The sequence below is a fragment of the Arachis ipaensis genome, chromosome B03, assembly GCF_000816755.2.
Source record: "Arachis ipaensis cultivar K30076 chromosome B03, Araip1.1, whole genome shotgun sequence".
Lineage (NCBI taxonomy): Eukaryota > Viridiplantae > Streptophyta > Magnoliopsida > Fabales > Fabaceae > Arachis > Arachis ipaensis.
In genome coordinates, this window is record NC_029787.2 from 34,760,977 (window position 1) to 34,774,397 (window position 13,421).

General features: G+C 32.9%; 1 protein-coding gene across 1 annotated transcript; it reads right to left on the bottom strand.

Moving 5' to 3' along the window:
- LOC107630275 (protein kish) lies at window positions 848-6,432 on the bottom strand. The gene is made up of 5 exons (XM_016333375.2): window positions 6,031-6,432; window positions 4,619-4,666; window positions 4,390-4,496; window positions 2,049-2,083; window positions 848-1,216 (listed from the first exon to the last, which is right to left on the bottom strand). The coding sequence occupies exons 2-5, from the start codon at window positions 4,619-4,621 to the stop codon at window positions 1,149-1,151; spliced, it is 213 nt and encodes a 70-aa protein (XP_016188861.1). The 5' UTR covers window positions 4,622-4,666; window positions 6,031-6,432; the 3' UTR covers window positions 848-1,148.

A 13,421-nucleotide genomic window follows, 5' to 3' on the forward strand; every position in this document is an offset into this window, starting at 1 on the left:
AATTGCATGTTTTCTTTTTATTTTTTAAATTTTTTTCGTTTACGTCATTACTAAAATTGGGATAATGAAACACCGATAAAAAAATGTATGTTCCTTTTTCTGTTTGATTAATATTGTGAGACAAAACTTGAAAATTGTTAACGTATTCGCCATATTACCAGAAACAACAAATCTATCAATTTTTTTTAAAAGATTTATTTAAGTATAAGATGTAATAATGATATCAGTGACTAGTGTTGAATTCATTGATTCATTGATTATTCCTGAACATATGCTTTTGGTGAATATCAATAACACTCTTCTTGTTTCACAATAGTATAATGCACTTGGTTCATTGTTTCACTACATTAACATTGTTTAATGCTAATTCCGTTATCATTATTTATTAGAAAAAACTTCCCTTTGGAGTAACATTTGCTTCGGTTAATTTCTTAATTGAATGAGAGGATAAAACCTTAACATGTCCGGTTATTAAGAATGTTACTTTAATGTTCTGAAACAGCTTTATAGCTTTCTCTCCTATTCAACTTAATAAAGAACCGATGCATAATATTTATGCTAGATTCTATATAATAAACTAAATTATGCTATTGTGTCTGCTTCTCTCCTCAACATCAACCCCATAATCCACACACACACATTTTCATAAATGCTAACATGATCAATAATATTTATATGAAAGGAGGGTGTGAAGTCATGGGAGAAGGAAAAAATCAAAACATGTAATTTTAGCAAAAGACTACAAATCTATAATTTCACTAAAACAGAAAGCAAAAGTCTACAACACATAAGAGTGTTCTTGAGAAGCTATATATAGAGAAATACAAAGATAATGGTAAAATATCAATGATCACGAAGTCAGCATCCATCAGATTAAGATTCAATTTCTTTAACAGGTTAAACATTGAACAATTAACATGTCAGGGAATACGCCAATCAGAGTTACAAAAAGATTACAGCAGTCGAATTATGAACATTATTATACAGAAAACAACACAGCCTTACAAGTCACTATATGGTTTAGGGAACTCTTAAAAACTTTGATGGGGAATAAAATTACACATTAAGCAAGAATATCAATTTCGTGACCACCGATATTTGTATGTTTAAAAGAGAAAACCTACCACTGATTAGAGGTATAATGTAGCTCAGAAGAAGATTATTGAAACACCCATCATAAAGCAACCTACGGATACCCACGGGCTTAATCGTTCCCCTGTTTTAGCAACAACTCAAGAAGATAAAATCACTGATTATCATCCAATCAAATATATTTTTATGCTCACTTACTTTGTAGCATTTCATTTTAGAGCTTTCTGGGCAAAATAAATATCTAACATAAAAATATATTCCTCAATACATCCCCACAATGGTAAAGCTAGGACTCGAGGATTCTACCATAATTTAGCCTTGTGAAGATCACAGGACATTAAAATGCATTTTGAAGGAGGAATGCTCCAAAATAACTAGGATTTATAGAAAAGATACATAAATATCTATAGAAGTGGTTGAGGTTGTAAAAGATGAATATTGGCACAGAAATAAAATGAGATTACAACTAAAATCCAAACCTTCTCTATTGGCATCCATCATAAAATCATAATGAATTATTATATCCCTAGATTTTCAACCAAGAAAGGTAAGTCATAAACACTCACTAAGAGTCCATATCCTTCTTGTTTAAAGGTAAGCAGGTGCAGAACAACTAACTATGGTTTGATAAGTCAGGATTGGACTAGGGTTTATAAACTGACTAATTTAAAATATTGCAGTACATGATAAATTGACAAATGGAGAAATCTTTAGAGCATCAAGCACATGGAGCAAAGCCAAGAAAAAAAAAGAAAAAAATTTACAGAACCAAAGGGAAAAGTAAAATGATAAAAATCCATGGTAAACCAAATGCAGATATGGCTTCTTCCCTACCCTTCTTTCTGCTCCAGTTATTTCCATAGCATAAACAAAGAAAACAACTAGATATTTGAAAGGGCATATGAAAAATTAAAATGAAACTTCACACAGTAGTAAATCAAATAGGAGACTGTTACCTATTCTTGCCGCCTTCCAAAAGAACCCACGAAATCTGTTGCAAAAGAACTTGTCATTAATGTCACTTGTTCAGCAAGTTCTAAACATATGCTATGAAGAAAGCAAACACATTTGCAAAATCCAAAAGATATATCCAATGATTCAAAAGAATAAAAACATAATATAACTAGGTGAAGGATTCTAAAAGAATTGTGATTGACCGAGGCGAACATGTAAATTCACATGTGAATATTATCAAACATTTGTAGACAGAGTAAGGGTAACCGCAAACAATGGAAGCATAAACAGTGAATTGCTTCCCCTTGATTCAATGTTTAATATCGTCAAAATTAGGGACTCTACTCAATAACAGAAAATAATGGTGCCGTCATGCGCGCACCATCCATGGGGATGTTGTGATGCTAAAGGTGTATCATCACATGTTTCAATCACAACCAAGAGTCACACCATATAGTAGCCACTACTGCGCTATGCAGACTAAAAATCCAAGACCCTTGTTTCCTATGGATTGATGGTTTCTTTTTTTTTTTACCCTTCCCGATTTTGCCTCTGTTTCTTCAAAGGCTTTTTAGGTCAAATTCGCCCTCTAAAAAGATTTGGCGACCAAATTTATAAGACTCGGATTTAGTTAAGTATATCAAAATAACGTTTAACACAGCAAAGATTGTTTGATAGGATAAATGAGTCAAGATAAGGGAACAGATCGTCCAAACGTTAGATGTTCACAAGTCATTATCATGTGAGATTTCTCACCATTGATTTTAAAAATGGGACCCAGACAAGAATGACACAAAAGAAAGAGTAAATAGCCAAATTGGTCATCAAATTTTCGGATCAGACACTTTGGTCCCCAACAAATTTTTATTCACCATAAATCCTTAAGAGTTACTCTCGTCGGACAGATTAGTCCCTCGGTCACTTTCAATCAAATTTTCAATGTGTGTTGGACAAATAGATCCCTAGTCCCCCTTCAAAATGACGAAAGGACAAATTTGTCTGGCGGGAGTAATTCTTGAGGACTTATAGTGAATAAATATTGGGGACCAAAGCGTCCGATTTAGAATTCCTTGAGGACCAAATTGGGTGTTTTTTCTGAAAGAAATAATGATGAAAAAGCAAATAAGATCATTCTAAAATTTAACATGAGAGGATCCAATCCCATGGAGATGGAGAATGTGCTAGAGATGTGTTGATTTTTCACAATGATACTTTGACTTTGGGTTGATGTAGTTGGGACTGGTTCACCTATAAAAAACGTGAGGCAACAAGCAAAAGTGAAGAAGAAAACTAGTTCAAGTCCTTCTAGATCATAGGGACAGGAACCTATATAATATGTAAAGGAGGAATAAGCCAACGATGTAGAAATGTAAGTGAAGGAAGAGATCAACAAGTCTATTAGTGGTGAAATTAACATGAAAAAGTTACGTGTAGTATATTGAAGACAATTATTCCAACCCAATGACCATGTTTAGGTTTTTAAAACATAAGTTACTTTAAGTCCTAGAGACCTAAACATAACTATGTTTTGGTTCTGTAATTTGTTTACTCACTTATGCTACAGGACTTCTGTTGTAGCGACTTGTTAAATTTGCATCAGATTGATGATGATTGTGTGTTATTTATAAATGTTTGCATCTTGTGCCTTACTCTTCAATGTGATAACAATCTCACTCTCCTGTATCCTATTGCAGCATATTAGGGTTCAGCTGCTCTGTTTTAGTATTCAAGATTAATAACTATGTTGATTAAAAGAACTCTAAAATGTTCAATAAAAATAACATTAGGAAGACTAGGGAGCACATTGAGGACAAGGAACTATATTATCCCCAATTGTTTTCCATGTTTAGATGTTTAGATAAGCTCCCAAACAAGGTAAAACTGATAAAGGTTTAGAAAATGGGTGTTTTGGGTTGAAGGCTAAAAATGGGATAGAAAATTTCATGGCTGAACTAAAGCTTCTCTATTTCTCCATTCTCCTCCATCTGAAAATCAAGAGAGTATCACATATGCCATTTTACTAAGTAAAAGCTAGTCATCTACATCTAACATGTGGGCAAATTGAATTGCTCCAAGAAACATAGATTAATATCCTAACCCTAAAGTAAATACTATATCCTCACAACAACACACCAAAAAGCAACATTCATAACGAAAGCATGTGCACTTAGATGAAGCTATGATGGATAATCAACAGTTCAACATCTCCATAAACACTACAATAGTGCAATCTATTATATGTCTATTATCTATTACCCATCACTATCACATTTTACTAAATCCTGGATCAACAAGAAGCAACAATGAAAGGTAAAACGTGTGTATATAGATACAAATACATACCCAGTTCTTTGTTCAAGGACTGCTGGAAACTGCATCTTGAAGTAAGTGCAGGCACATATTCCAAGTAGTATCACAGTAAGGAACGAATGGAAATTGAATAGCGCGGACTGAAAACAAATGTGTAAAATGGATGTGAAAAACCAAAGCATTTGCACTCAGTAGATAAAATTAAAATTAAAATAACGGAAAAAAAAAACTCATTCAAGAATCAGAATTGAAGATCCCTTACCATCTTCACACGTTAGAATTCACTATTCTTCACCTTTTCTTACGCCAACTGTAACAAAAACATAGCAAGATGTAAATCGTACAAGTAACAATTGAGTAAATCGACTCAAGAAAAGATCTGATCTATTGAATGGTTTTATTATTGATGAGGTGGCATAGAGCTTGAAAGGGAGGAGAAAAAGAGAGAATACGAACAAGCAAATAAGAAAATTGGTGGGTTACGAAAATTGAAGCAAATAATAATAATCCTGGTTACAAGACAGTGGTTGATCCCTGCAAGAGAAATACACCTCTATTCTTCATTAATTTACTTAATCTCCACTTTTGTTTTCTTTCTTTGTTTCTCTTTTATGGAATATTGAATAGAACTGAATAGGATTCATTTCTCAGAGGAATTCTTATGTAGTTATGTTTGGAAACCTTTAAAATCCAGTATGCAAAATTAAATTTTAAAATTCACAAAACTATGAACAACGTCCAAACCAAAGTTGCGAGAACCGAACCGGTTACTAAACCGGTAGAATGACTGGTTCAATAGTTCAAAGGTTCAACCGAGATTCAATCAGTGTAATTAAATATAAAATAAAATTATTAAAAATTTAATATATAATTTTAAATATTTAAAATCAATAATTTTTAAACTAATAAAATTTAAAATTTTATAATTTCACATAATAAATTAAAAATCCACAAACAACTTCAAGCATCAATCTTTATTACTCATCAAAATCAAAATGCACTTAAATGACCAAAAAAATAATGTTCAACCACAAACAATTATTCTAATTTCATAAAAATTATAAAAACAAAAAAATAACAATAGAATAACAATAAGAATTATAACGTTCTACAATAGCAATATCATAAAGTCACCAAAAAAACAATAGCAATATCAATATATCATATTGTTGAATAGTATTGCTTGTGATGTTCTGATGTTCTCCTTCTCATTCTCCTACAAATTTTCCAACCATATCAATTGGGAAAATCAGTACTAAAACAAAGAATAATAACAAATAAACTAAATATTCATAATCATAAATGATATAAACCAGAAACTTTGACAAACCCAGAATAAAGGGACTTGCTTGGAATTTTCAATGCAAAAAAATTTGAAACACCCTTTTCAGCATACTTCAAAGTTCAAAGAAGTGTATAAATTTGAACAAAAAATGTACAAAAAGAAAATGTAATTTGTGCTACTGAAAGATGAGAAATGATGAAAAACAATTTTACCATACCACCATCAACACTTCAGAATTAACATAAACAACTCAGAATCAGAAAAAATTCTAGCATTAACAATGTTCACCAACAGCGCAGAATCAGAAAAATCAACGGCCAACAACTCAAAAATCAGAATAAATAAAATTAAGAAAATAACCAAAAATAAATTGAGGCAGTAGTGCTTACCGGCGGCGAGGGAGGAAGGAAGGTGACGGCGCGGCGAATAATCCACAGCCGATCAGAGAGAGACGTCGCAGTGAGAGAGAGACAGAGAGAGCTCGGAGCCTCGGATAGAGGGAGAACTCGAAGAGAGAGATGGGCACCAACAAATCGAGCAGAGACGACGAGGGAGAAGCCCTTCGCGGCGGCGTTGCCAACAGTTCCGAACAAGCACTCGACGTCGAGGAGAAGAGGATCGAGAAGCGAGCAGACCTTCCACGAGCGAAGACGGCACCCAAGTCTGTCTCTGCCGGTAGCGACAACACTGTTTATCAGAAGAGAAGAGCTCGGTGATGGGATGGGGCTGGGTTCCTACCGCTATTATGGTTTGGGTTTGCCCAGTGAGAGAAAACCCAAATGATCGATTTTTAAGCCAGTCTATCACTGAACCAGGAAAAACCGAACAGTTATGGCGGTTCACCGGTTAACTGTCGGTTTGACCAGTTTTTAAGCCAGTTTTTTGCAAGATGGTTCTTCACAGCAATCGAACCGGACAAATGATTGGTTCCCGGTTAATCCGATCAAACCGGCCAATCCGGTTCAGTTTTCAGAACAATAGTTATAATAGTAACAGTAGTAGTAGTCTTTGCCCTCGCTCTGCATAGACTTTTAGAGGGTTAGGTGATTTTGTAAATACCTATATAAATAAGTTAGAACAGGTTCCAAACTAGAGTGACTCTTGTGAGTCGAGACCTGTTAGTATAAATATGGAGTCTGTAAATATTTTCATGAATAAGCAACGACATAACCCGGTGTAGGGCCTGAGGGGTTCTGAACGTTTGATTTTTTTTTAGCATATATACCACTAAACCGAAAAAAAACCGACGGTTCTCACGGTTCACTAATTAACTTCCGGTTTAACTGATTTCTAAGCCCATTTTTTACATATCAACCGAATCGAATAAATGACAGGTTTTTGATTAATCCGTTCAAACCGATTATTCGGTTCAATTTTCAGAACAATGGTCCAAACATAAATTAACAAATAACAAATGTGCAACAATAAATATATTGCATCCAGAAGACATTTTCTTCAAGTTGATTTTCTAAGATGTTAAAATATTTTTTTTTTTAAATTGGCCATTGGTACTTTATAAGTGTTTGTTTGGTTCTATTAAATTATTAAAAAATAAAAAAATTATTGTGTTTAATAAAATTTTAATAGTAAAAATAAAAATATTAAAAAATGAAAACAAACATTTTTTTTATTTATATCTTTTTTAAAAGATATTTTATCTTTAAGAAAAGATATTTTTTATATAATAAATAAATAAAAAAATATTTTTATTTTATTTTATTTAAATATAATTGATAAATATAAAAAAAATTTTACATAAAATATCTAAATATAAAATTATTTTTATTTTTATAAAATTTTTTTTTAAAAAATATTATTTAAAAAAGATTTTTTTCAAAAATAATATCCAAACAAATTTTATAAAATACACAATATATTAACGGAAGTGAAGATATGATAAATATAAATTTCACTAAAAATAATTGCATGTTAGGAGTCATTGTCAAAATTAAACCATGGCGAAAGATATTAATGTTGGCAATTATAGCATATACAAAATAATTTTATAAATTATTACTTATACGATGGTGCTTATTATTTTAATTATGAATATTTTACGTACAATGGATAGTAAAATTATACTAGATAATTTGAAATTTCAAAAAAAGGGACCTGAAACAGCATATATAAAAAAAAAATTAACTAAAAACTTGAGATAAATCATTAATATACTTGGTAGTGGTAGTATTCTATTCTATCTAATACAAAATCATTAATAAAAAATTGTTCTGTAGTGAAAATTCAACATATCTTAAAAGAGAGAACTTGAGAATTGGGTTGATTATGATAATTCATATGTAGCTATGATCTCTAATTCCCTCATTTTTCTTCACCATTATTGGGTTATGTATGAAGTAATATTAATTTCAATATCTTTAATATCTTCTGATAACTCTTCTACTTATTTTCTTTTACTACTAAAAATATATTGTATTTTATGGCTCATTTTTTTATATGAATGTTATATATGTGTTATGTTTGGATATGGATATGGAGTATGTTATATATTGATGTGACGATTACTTTTTTTTTTTAATTTATAGAGTAAAAATTGAATTACTCGATTTTTTTGTTGCTGAAGATTGAAATAAATCGGACGATCTAATTTGTTTGGAGAAAAGAAATTCTAAAATTTTGAAGGACGGTAATTGGTAAGTCTATCTGATTTTAGTATTTTAATTTTTTTTATTTCGACATGCACCAAATTGAACTGTCGATTTGTATAATTAAAAAAATTTTAAATACTTAAATACAAATCAGACCGTCCGATTTGTAATTTTATATATACATCCACTCTAACCCAGTTGACAGAACTCCATTCTTCTTCTTCTTCTTTTCGTCGCCCCTTATCTCTTCAGAGTTTTCTCCTCTCATCATACTCTCTTCCTTTACTTTAAAAAATTACAATGAGCTTGAATATTTTCAATGTGAGTTAAAAAAATAAGATAGATGATAGAGTTTTGTTAAAAGTATATTATTATGGTCAGATTTTGTTATAAACATATGAAAGAGTGAAATTTGTATGTGAAAATCTATTGGATATTGTTATTTCATTCAGACTCTCATTTGAGAAACTAAAACATGTGATTTGTGAGAAGATAGATCCTCATATATAAAGAGAGTTAAAAACATATTTTTAGATAAAACATCTAAATATAAAATTATTTTATTTTTCTAAAAGATATTTAAAAAAAATTACTTGAAAAAAAATCTTTATGTAATAATAACACACTTGTTGGCAATACTTGGTTGGAAATTTTGATAATTCTGATTGTAACGACCTAACTTTTATCATGTCATGATCACATTAGAAGTTAAGTATTACTAACTTACTTTCCTTATCTTTAACTAGTATTTACTACATAAGTCTGATTCGTTGTTAAAACGTAGTTATGTTGTGGGGTAAATTTTTTTGAAAAAATTTGGTTCAATAAACAGAGAGACATATATAATTAAAATCACAAATAATAACTGATAAAGCGGATATAGACAACCACACATATGTACATCTCAAAGTAGTTAACAATACTCAGTCATCCACCTCTAGAAGTAGCTAGGCAATAACTATATACATATATATATACATATGACCTCCCAGGCCTTAACCTATCCAAGAAATTCCTAAACTGACACCCGGGATAGCCTAGACTTTATATTCGCCTAATCCTTCTAAACTACAAAAGCGAGGGAAGGATACTCTAAGTCTTCAAAACTCAAGCCAAGTTGAACCACCCTGAACGTCATCACAAGGCAAAATATCGTCTACTACTCCTTCGCACGATCATATGTCATCATTGGACCGTCGGCGCTTCATCCAAAAGGGAGAATAGGGGGTAAGAACTTGGGAGTTCTTAGTAAGGTCGAGGTTCTTAGTTGAGTTCATTAAATTTCGTTGTTTACCAGACAAGCAGCATATAAATAGAGAATATGAAAAATAATAAGCAAATTGAGAATACTGGAAGCACTACATAAAAAAATAATACAAAAAGCACAGATACATTTATAAAGTATGCATAACAAAAAAGGATGCGTAAACTAGTATGATGCATGTCTAGTCCTAGTGCAGGTCATGAGCTCATACGTCGGTTCTTACCCACTCCCGACATAACCTGGCACACCTGGCCAGATATGGCATTTTCAGAGCTAAACAAAATCAAGCACATTATATCAATACCTCTATAAGCAACCTTGCCTTATAGGAACAACACTCTGGCTGAATACGCACGTCATATCTCTATAAGCAACCTTACCTTACATGAGCAACACTCTGGCTGAGTATGTCTAGAAAGCAAATCAATTCACTTTTCCGTCTTTTATATCCGGCCCAACAGCCCAAACCAACAAACATTCTCTGGCCCAGAGGCCCAATCAACAATCTTTAGTTTCTACAAACAATGTTTAGCTTACATATTTCGCTTTTCTCAATCTTTTAGGGCCAAGCCCACTTTTATTAATCTCATGTCTCTTTTCTTTCTTATTAATAACTTTTACAACATTCTTGACCTTCTTTTAATGCCATGATTAATTATAATCCTCTCCTCGTACCTTTCCATAGATGTTTTATGAAGAAATCCCTATAATTTAGACCTTTAAGTTATCTTTCTATGCCTTTTATTATAATTACCGTTATATTCTTGAAAATTTTTACGTTACTTGCTTTTTATATTTTCATATCTTATTTCATTCTTCCTTACGTCCTTTTAACTTTAAATATTAATTTTTAACCCTAAGACTTTAGTTATTTATATTCTAATCCTTAAACTTTAGTTTATTAGATTTCATTCCCTTAACCTTTGGATTAATTACATTTTTATCTTTGAATTTCCATCAAATTATATTTTCCTGGATTGTTTATGAAACTCCATTATATTGTGCTTTGGTACTTAACGCCAATCGTGGTTACCGAACACCGCAAGTCACAACGCATGGCGCTTAGTGCCCACGTCCAATGCCCAGCGCCTTTGAAGCACGAAATTCATTGCAACATGCAGGTGTCCAGCGTCCAGGGACTTAAAACACAGGGTGCCCGGCGCACACGAGGGTTGCATGGTTGGGCCCCAGCGCCTTCGAGCGTGTGTATGGTTGGGCGCCCAATGCCCAAGAAAACCAATAGTAAGGAGCCCAACGCCCATTAAATTCAAGATGAGGAGCACCCAGCACCTAGGAATTCATAAGACAGGGTGTCCAATGCCCAGAGAAACAACAAATAAGGCACCCAATGCCTAAGGAACAAAAAGGGAGGGCGCCCAGTGCCCATGAATTTTAAAGGAAGGGACGCCCAACCGCGTAATGCCCCAGAATCCAGCCACAAAAAACACGTTAAAATGCTACGTAAACACCGAATGTTCAAGTAACAATGGCCAACCATCTACAAGAATCGAGAACACAATTAATTCGTAATAAATTTACCAAACCTTACCTCTTCGTTTTAGCTTGCGAAAACTGATTTCCTCTCGACGATTTAACTGGCGTCCTTCCTAGTTTTTCGATAAAAAAAAAAAAACGACTTATAAATTATGATGTGTATATTATCATGAAACCACTCATCCCAACAATATGAAAAGATCAACCCACTTTGAGTGACATATTTCCACTTCCCATAAGTCTCTCCGCATTTCTTCACCACTAATGTTTTTCATATGCTCCCCAACTTGATCATTATTATTTTTGTTGGTAAATTTTAAACCTTCAAACTCATTCTTGAACAATCCTTGGTATGTATACTTGTGAATTGAAATGTAGTATAAAGGGTATTTTCAAATTGGTTTAGGAAGATCACTTGAGATTAGTTAGGTAATAAACAAGTTCTCCTGGTACCAGTGATATCAATAATATGTAGGGAATGGATGATAATGTTTGTCCAATGATGTTTAGAGTGACACCATTAAGTCTCTCTTTTTCAAATACTTTTATGACTTGCTATCAAAACTCTATGTTCGAAACGTCTAGGGTTCGATCCTTGGTAAACCCGAAAAGATGAAAATATAGCATAGGGCCAAGCCCACTTTTATTAATCTCATGTCTCTTTTATTTCTTATTAATAACTTTTACAACATTCTTGGTCTTCTTTTAAGGCCATGATTAATTATAATCCTCTCCTCATACCTTTCCATAGATGTTTTATGAAAAAATTCCTAGAATCTAGACCTTTAAGTTATCCTTTTATGTCTTTTACTATAATTATCGTTATATTCTTAAAAATTTTTACTTACTTGTCTTTATGTTTTTATCTCTTATTTCATTCTTTCTTACGTCTTTTTAACTTTAAATATTAATTTTTAACCCTAAGACTTTAGTTATTTATATTCTAATCCCTAAACTTTAGTTTACTAGATTTTAACCCCTTAACATTTGGATTAATTACATTTTCATCTTTGAATTTCCATCAAATTATATTTTCCTTGGTTTTTTATGAAACTCCGTCATATTGTGCTTTGGTACTTAGTGGCAATCATGGTTACCAACGCCGCAAGTCACAACGCATAGCACTTAGCGCCCACGTCCAACACCAAGCACCTTCGAAACGCGAAATTCATCGCAACATGCAGGTGCCAAGCGTCCAGGGACTTAAAACACAGGATGCTCGACACCCAAGAGGGTTGCATGGTTGGGCCCTCAGCGCCTTCAAGCGTGTGTATGGTTGGGTGCCCAGCGCCCAAGGAAACCAATAGTGGGGTGCCCAACGTCCATGAAATTCAAGGTGAGGGGCGCCCAGCACCCAAGAATTCATAAGGCAGCGTGCCTAGAGCCCAGAGAAGCAACAAATAGGGCACCCAGTGCCTAAGGAACAAAAAGGGAGGGCGTCCAACGCCTATGAATTTTAAAGGGAGGGGCACCCAGTGTCCCATAATCCAGCCACCAAAAATACGTTAAAACACTGCGTAAATACTCAATTTTCAAGTAACAACAGCCAACCATCTATCAAGCATCAAGAACACAATTAATTCGTTATAAATTTACCAAACCTTACCTCTTCGTTTTAGCTTGCAAAAACTGATTTTCTTTCGACGATTTCTAACTGGCGTCCTTCCTAGTTTTTCGACTACTTCCATAAGTCTTTCAGCATTTCTTTCACCACTAATGTTATTCATATGCTCCCCAACTTGATCACTATTATTTTTGTTGGTTAATTTTAGACCTTCAAACTCATTCTTGAACAATCTTTGGTATGCATACTTGTCAATTGAAATGTAGTATAAAAGGGTATTTTCAAATTGGTTTAGGAAGATCACTTGGCGACCTATAGAGTCCATCATTTAACATCATTATTCCTAGAATTTCACAACCAGTGATTATTCCAGCCAAGAAATTTTGAACCATGCTGACAACAATCATCATAAGGCTCTCAACTAACATCACAGAAACAAATAGGACACAAGTAAAGTACACTCAAGCGTTGAAAACTATGGTAAAGATTAGTTAGGTAATAAACAAGTTCTTCTGGTATCAGTGATATCAATAATATATAGGGAATGGATGATAATGTTTGTCCAATTATGTATGCAATGACACCATAATGCCCATTAAGTCTCTCTTTTAAATACTTTTATGATATGATATCAAAATTTTATGTTCGAAAGGTCTAGAGTTCGATCTTTGGTGAACTCCAAAAAATGAAAATATAGCATAAGGCAAATAAAAGAGAAAATAATGCCTATTTAAAAATCAAGCAAACCCAAAAGAGGCTCTTGTTTGAGGGAGTGTATTAGAGATATAACCATTAATGTTGCTTTCTCCTACCAGCTTAAACTTTTGGGATATATATATATATATATATATA

Coding starts and splice junctions, on each gene's coding strand:
- LOC107630275 (XM_016333375.2), bottom strand. Junction 2,084..4,389: donor GTCCTTGAACAAAGAACTGG/GTATGTATTTGT, acceptor CTTTTGCAACAG/ATTTCGTGGGTTCTTTTGGA. Junction 1,217..2,048: donor TTGGAAGGCGGCAAGAATAG/GTAACAGTCTCC, acceptor TTGCTAAAACAG/GGGAACGATTAAGCCCGTGG.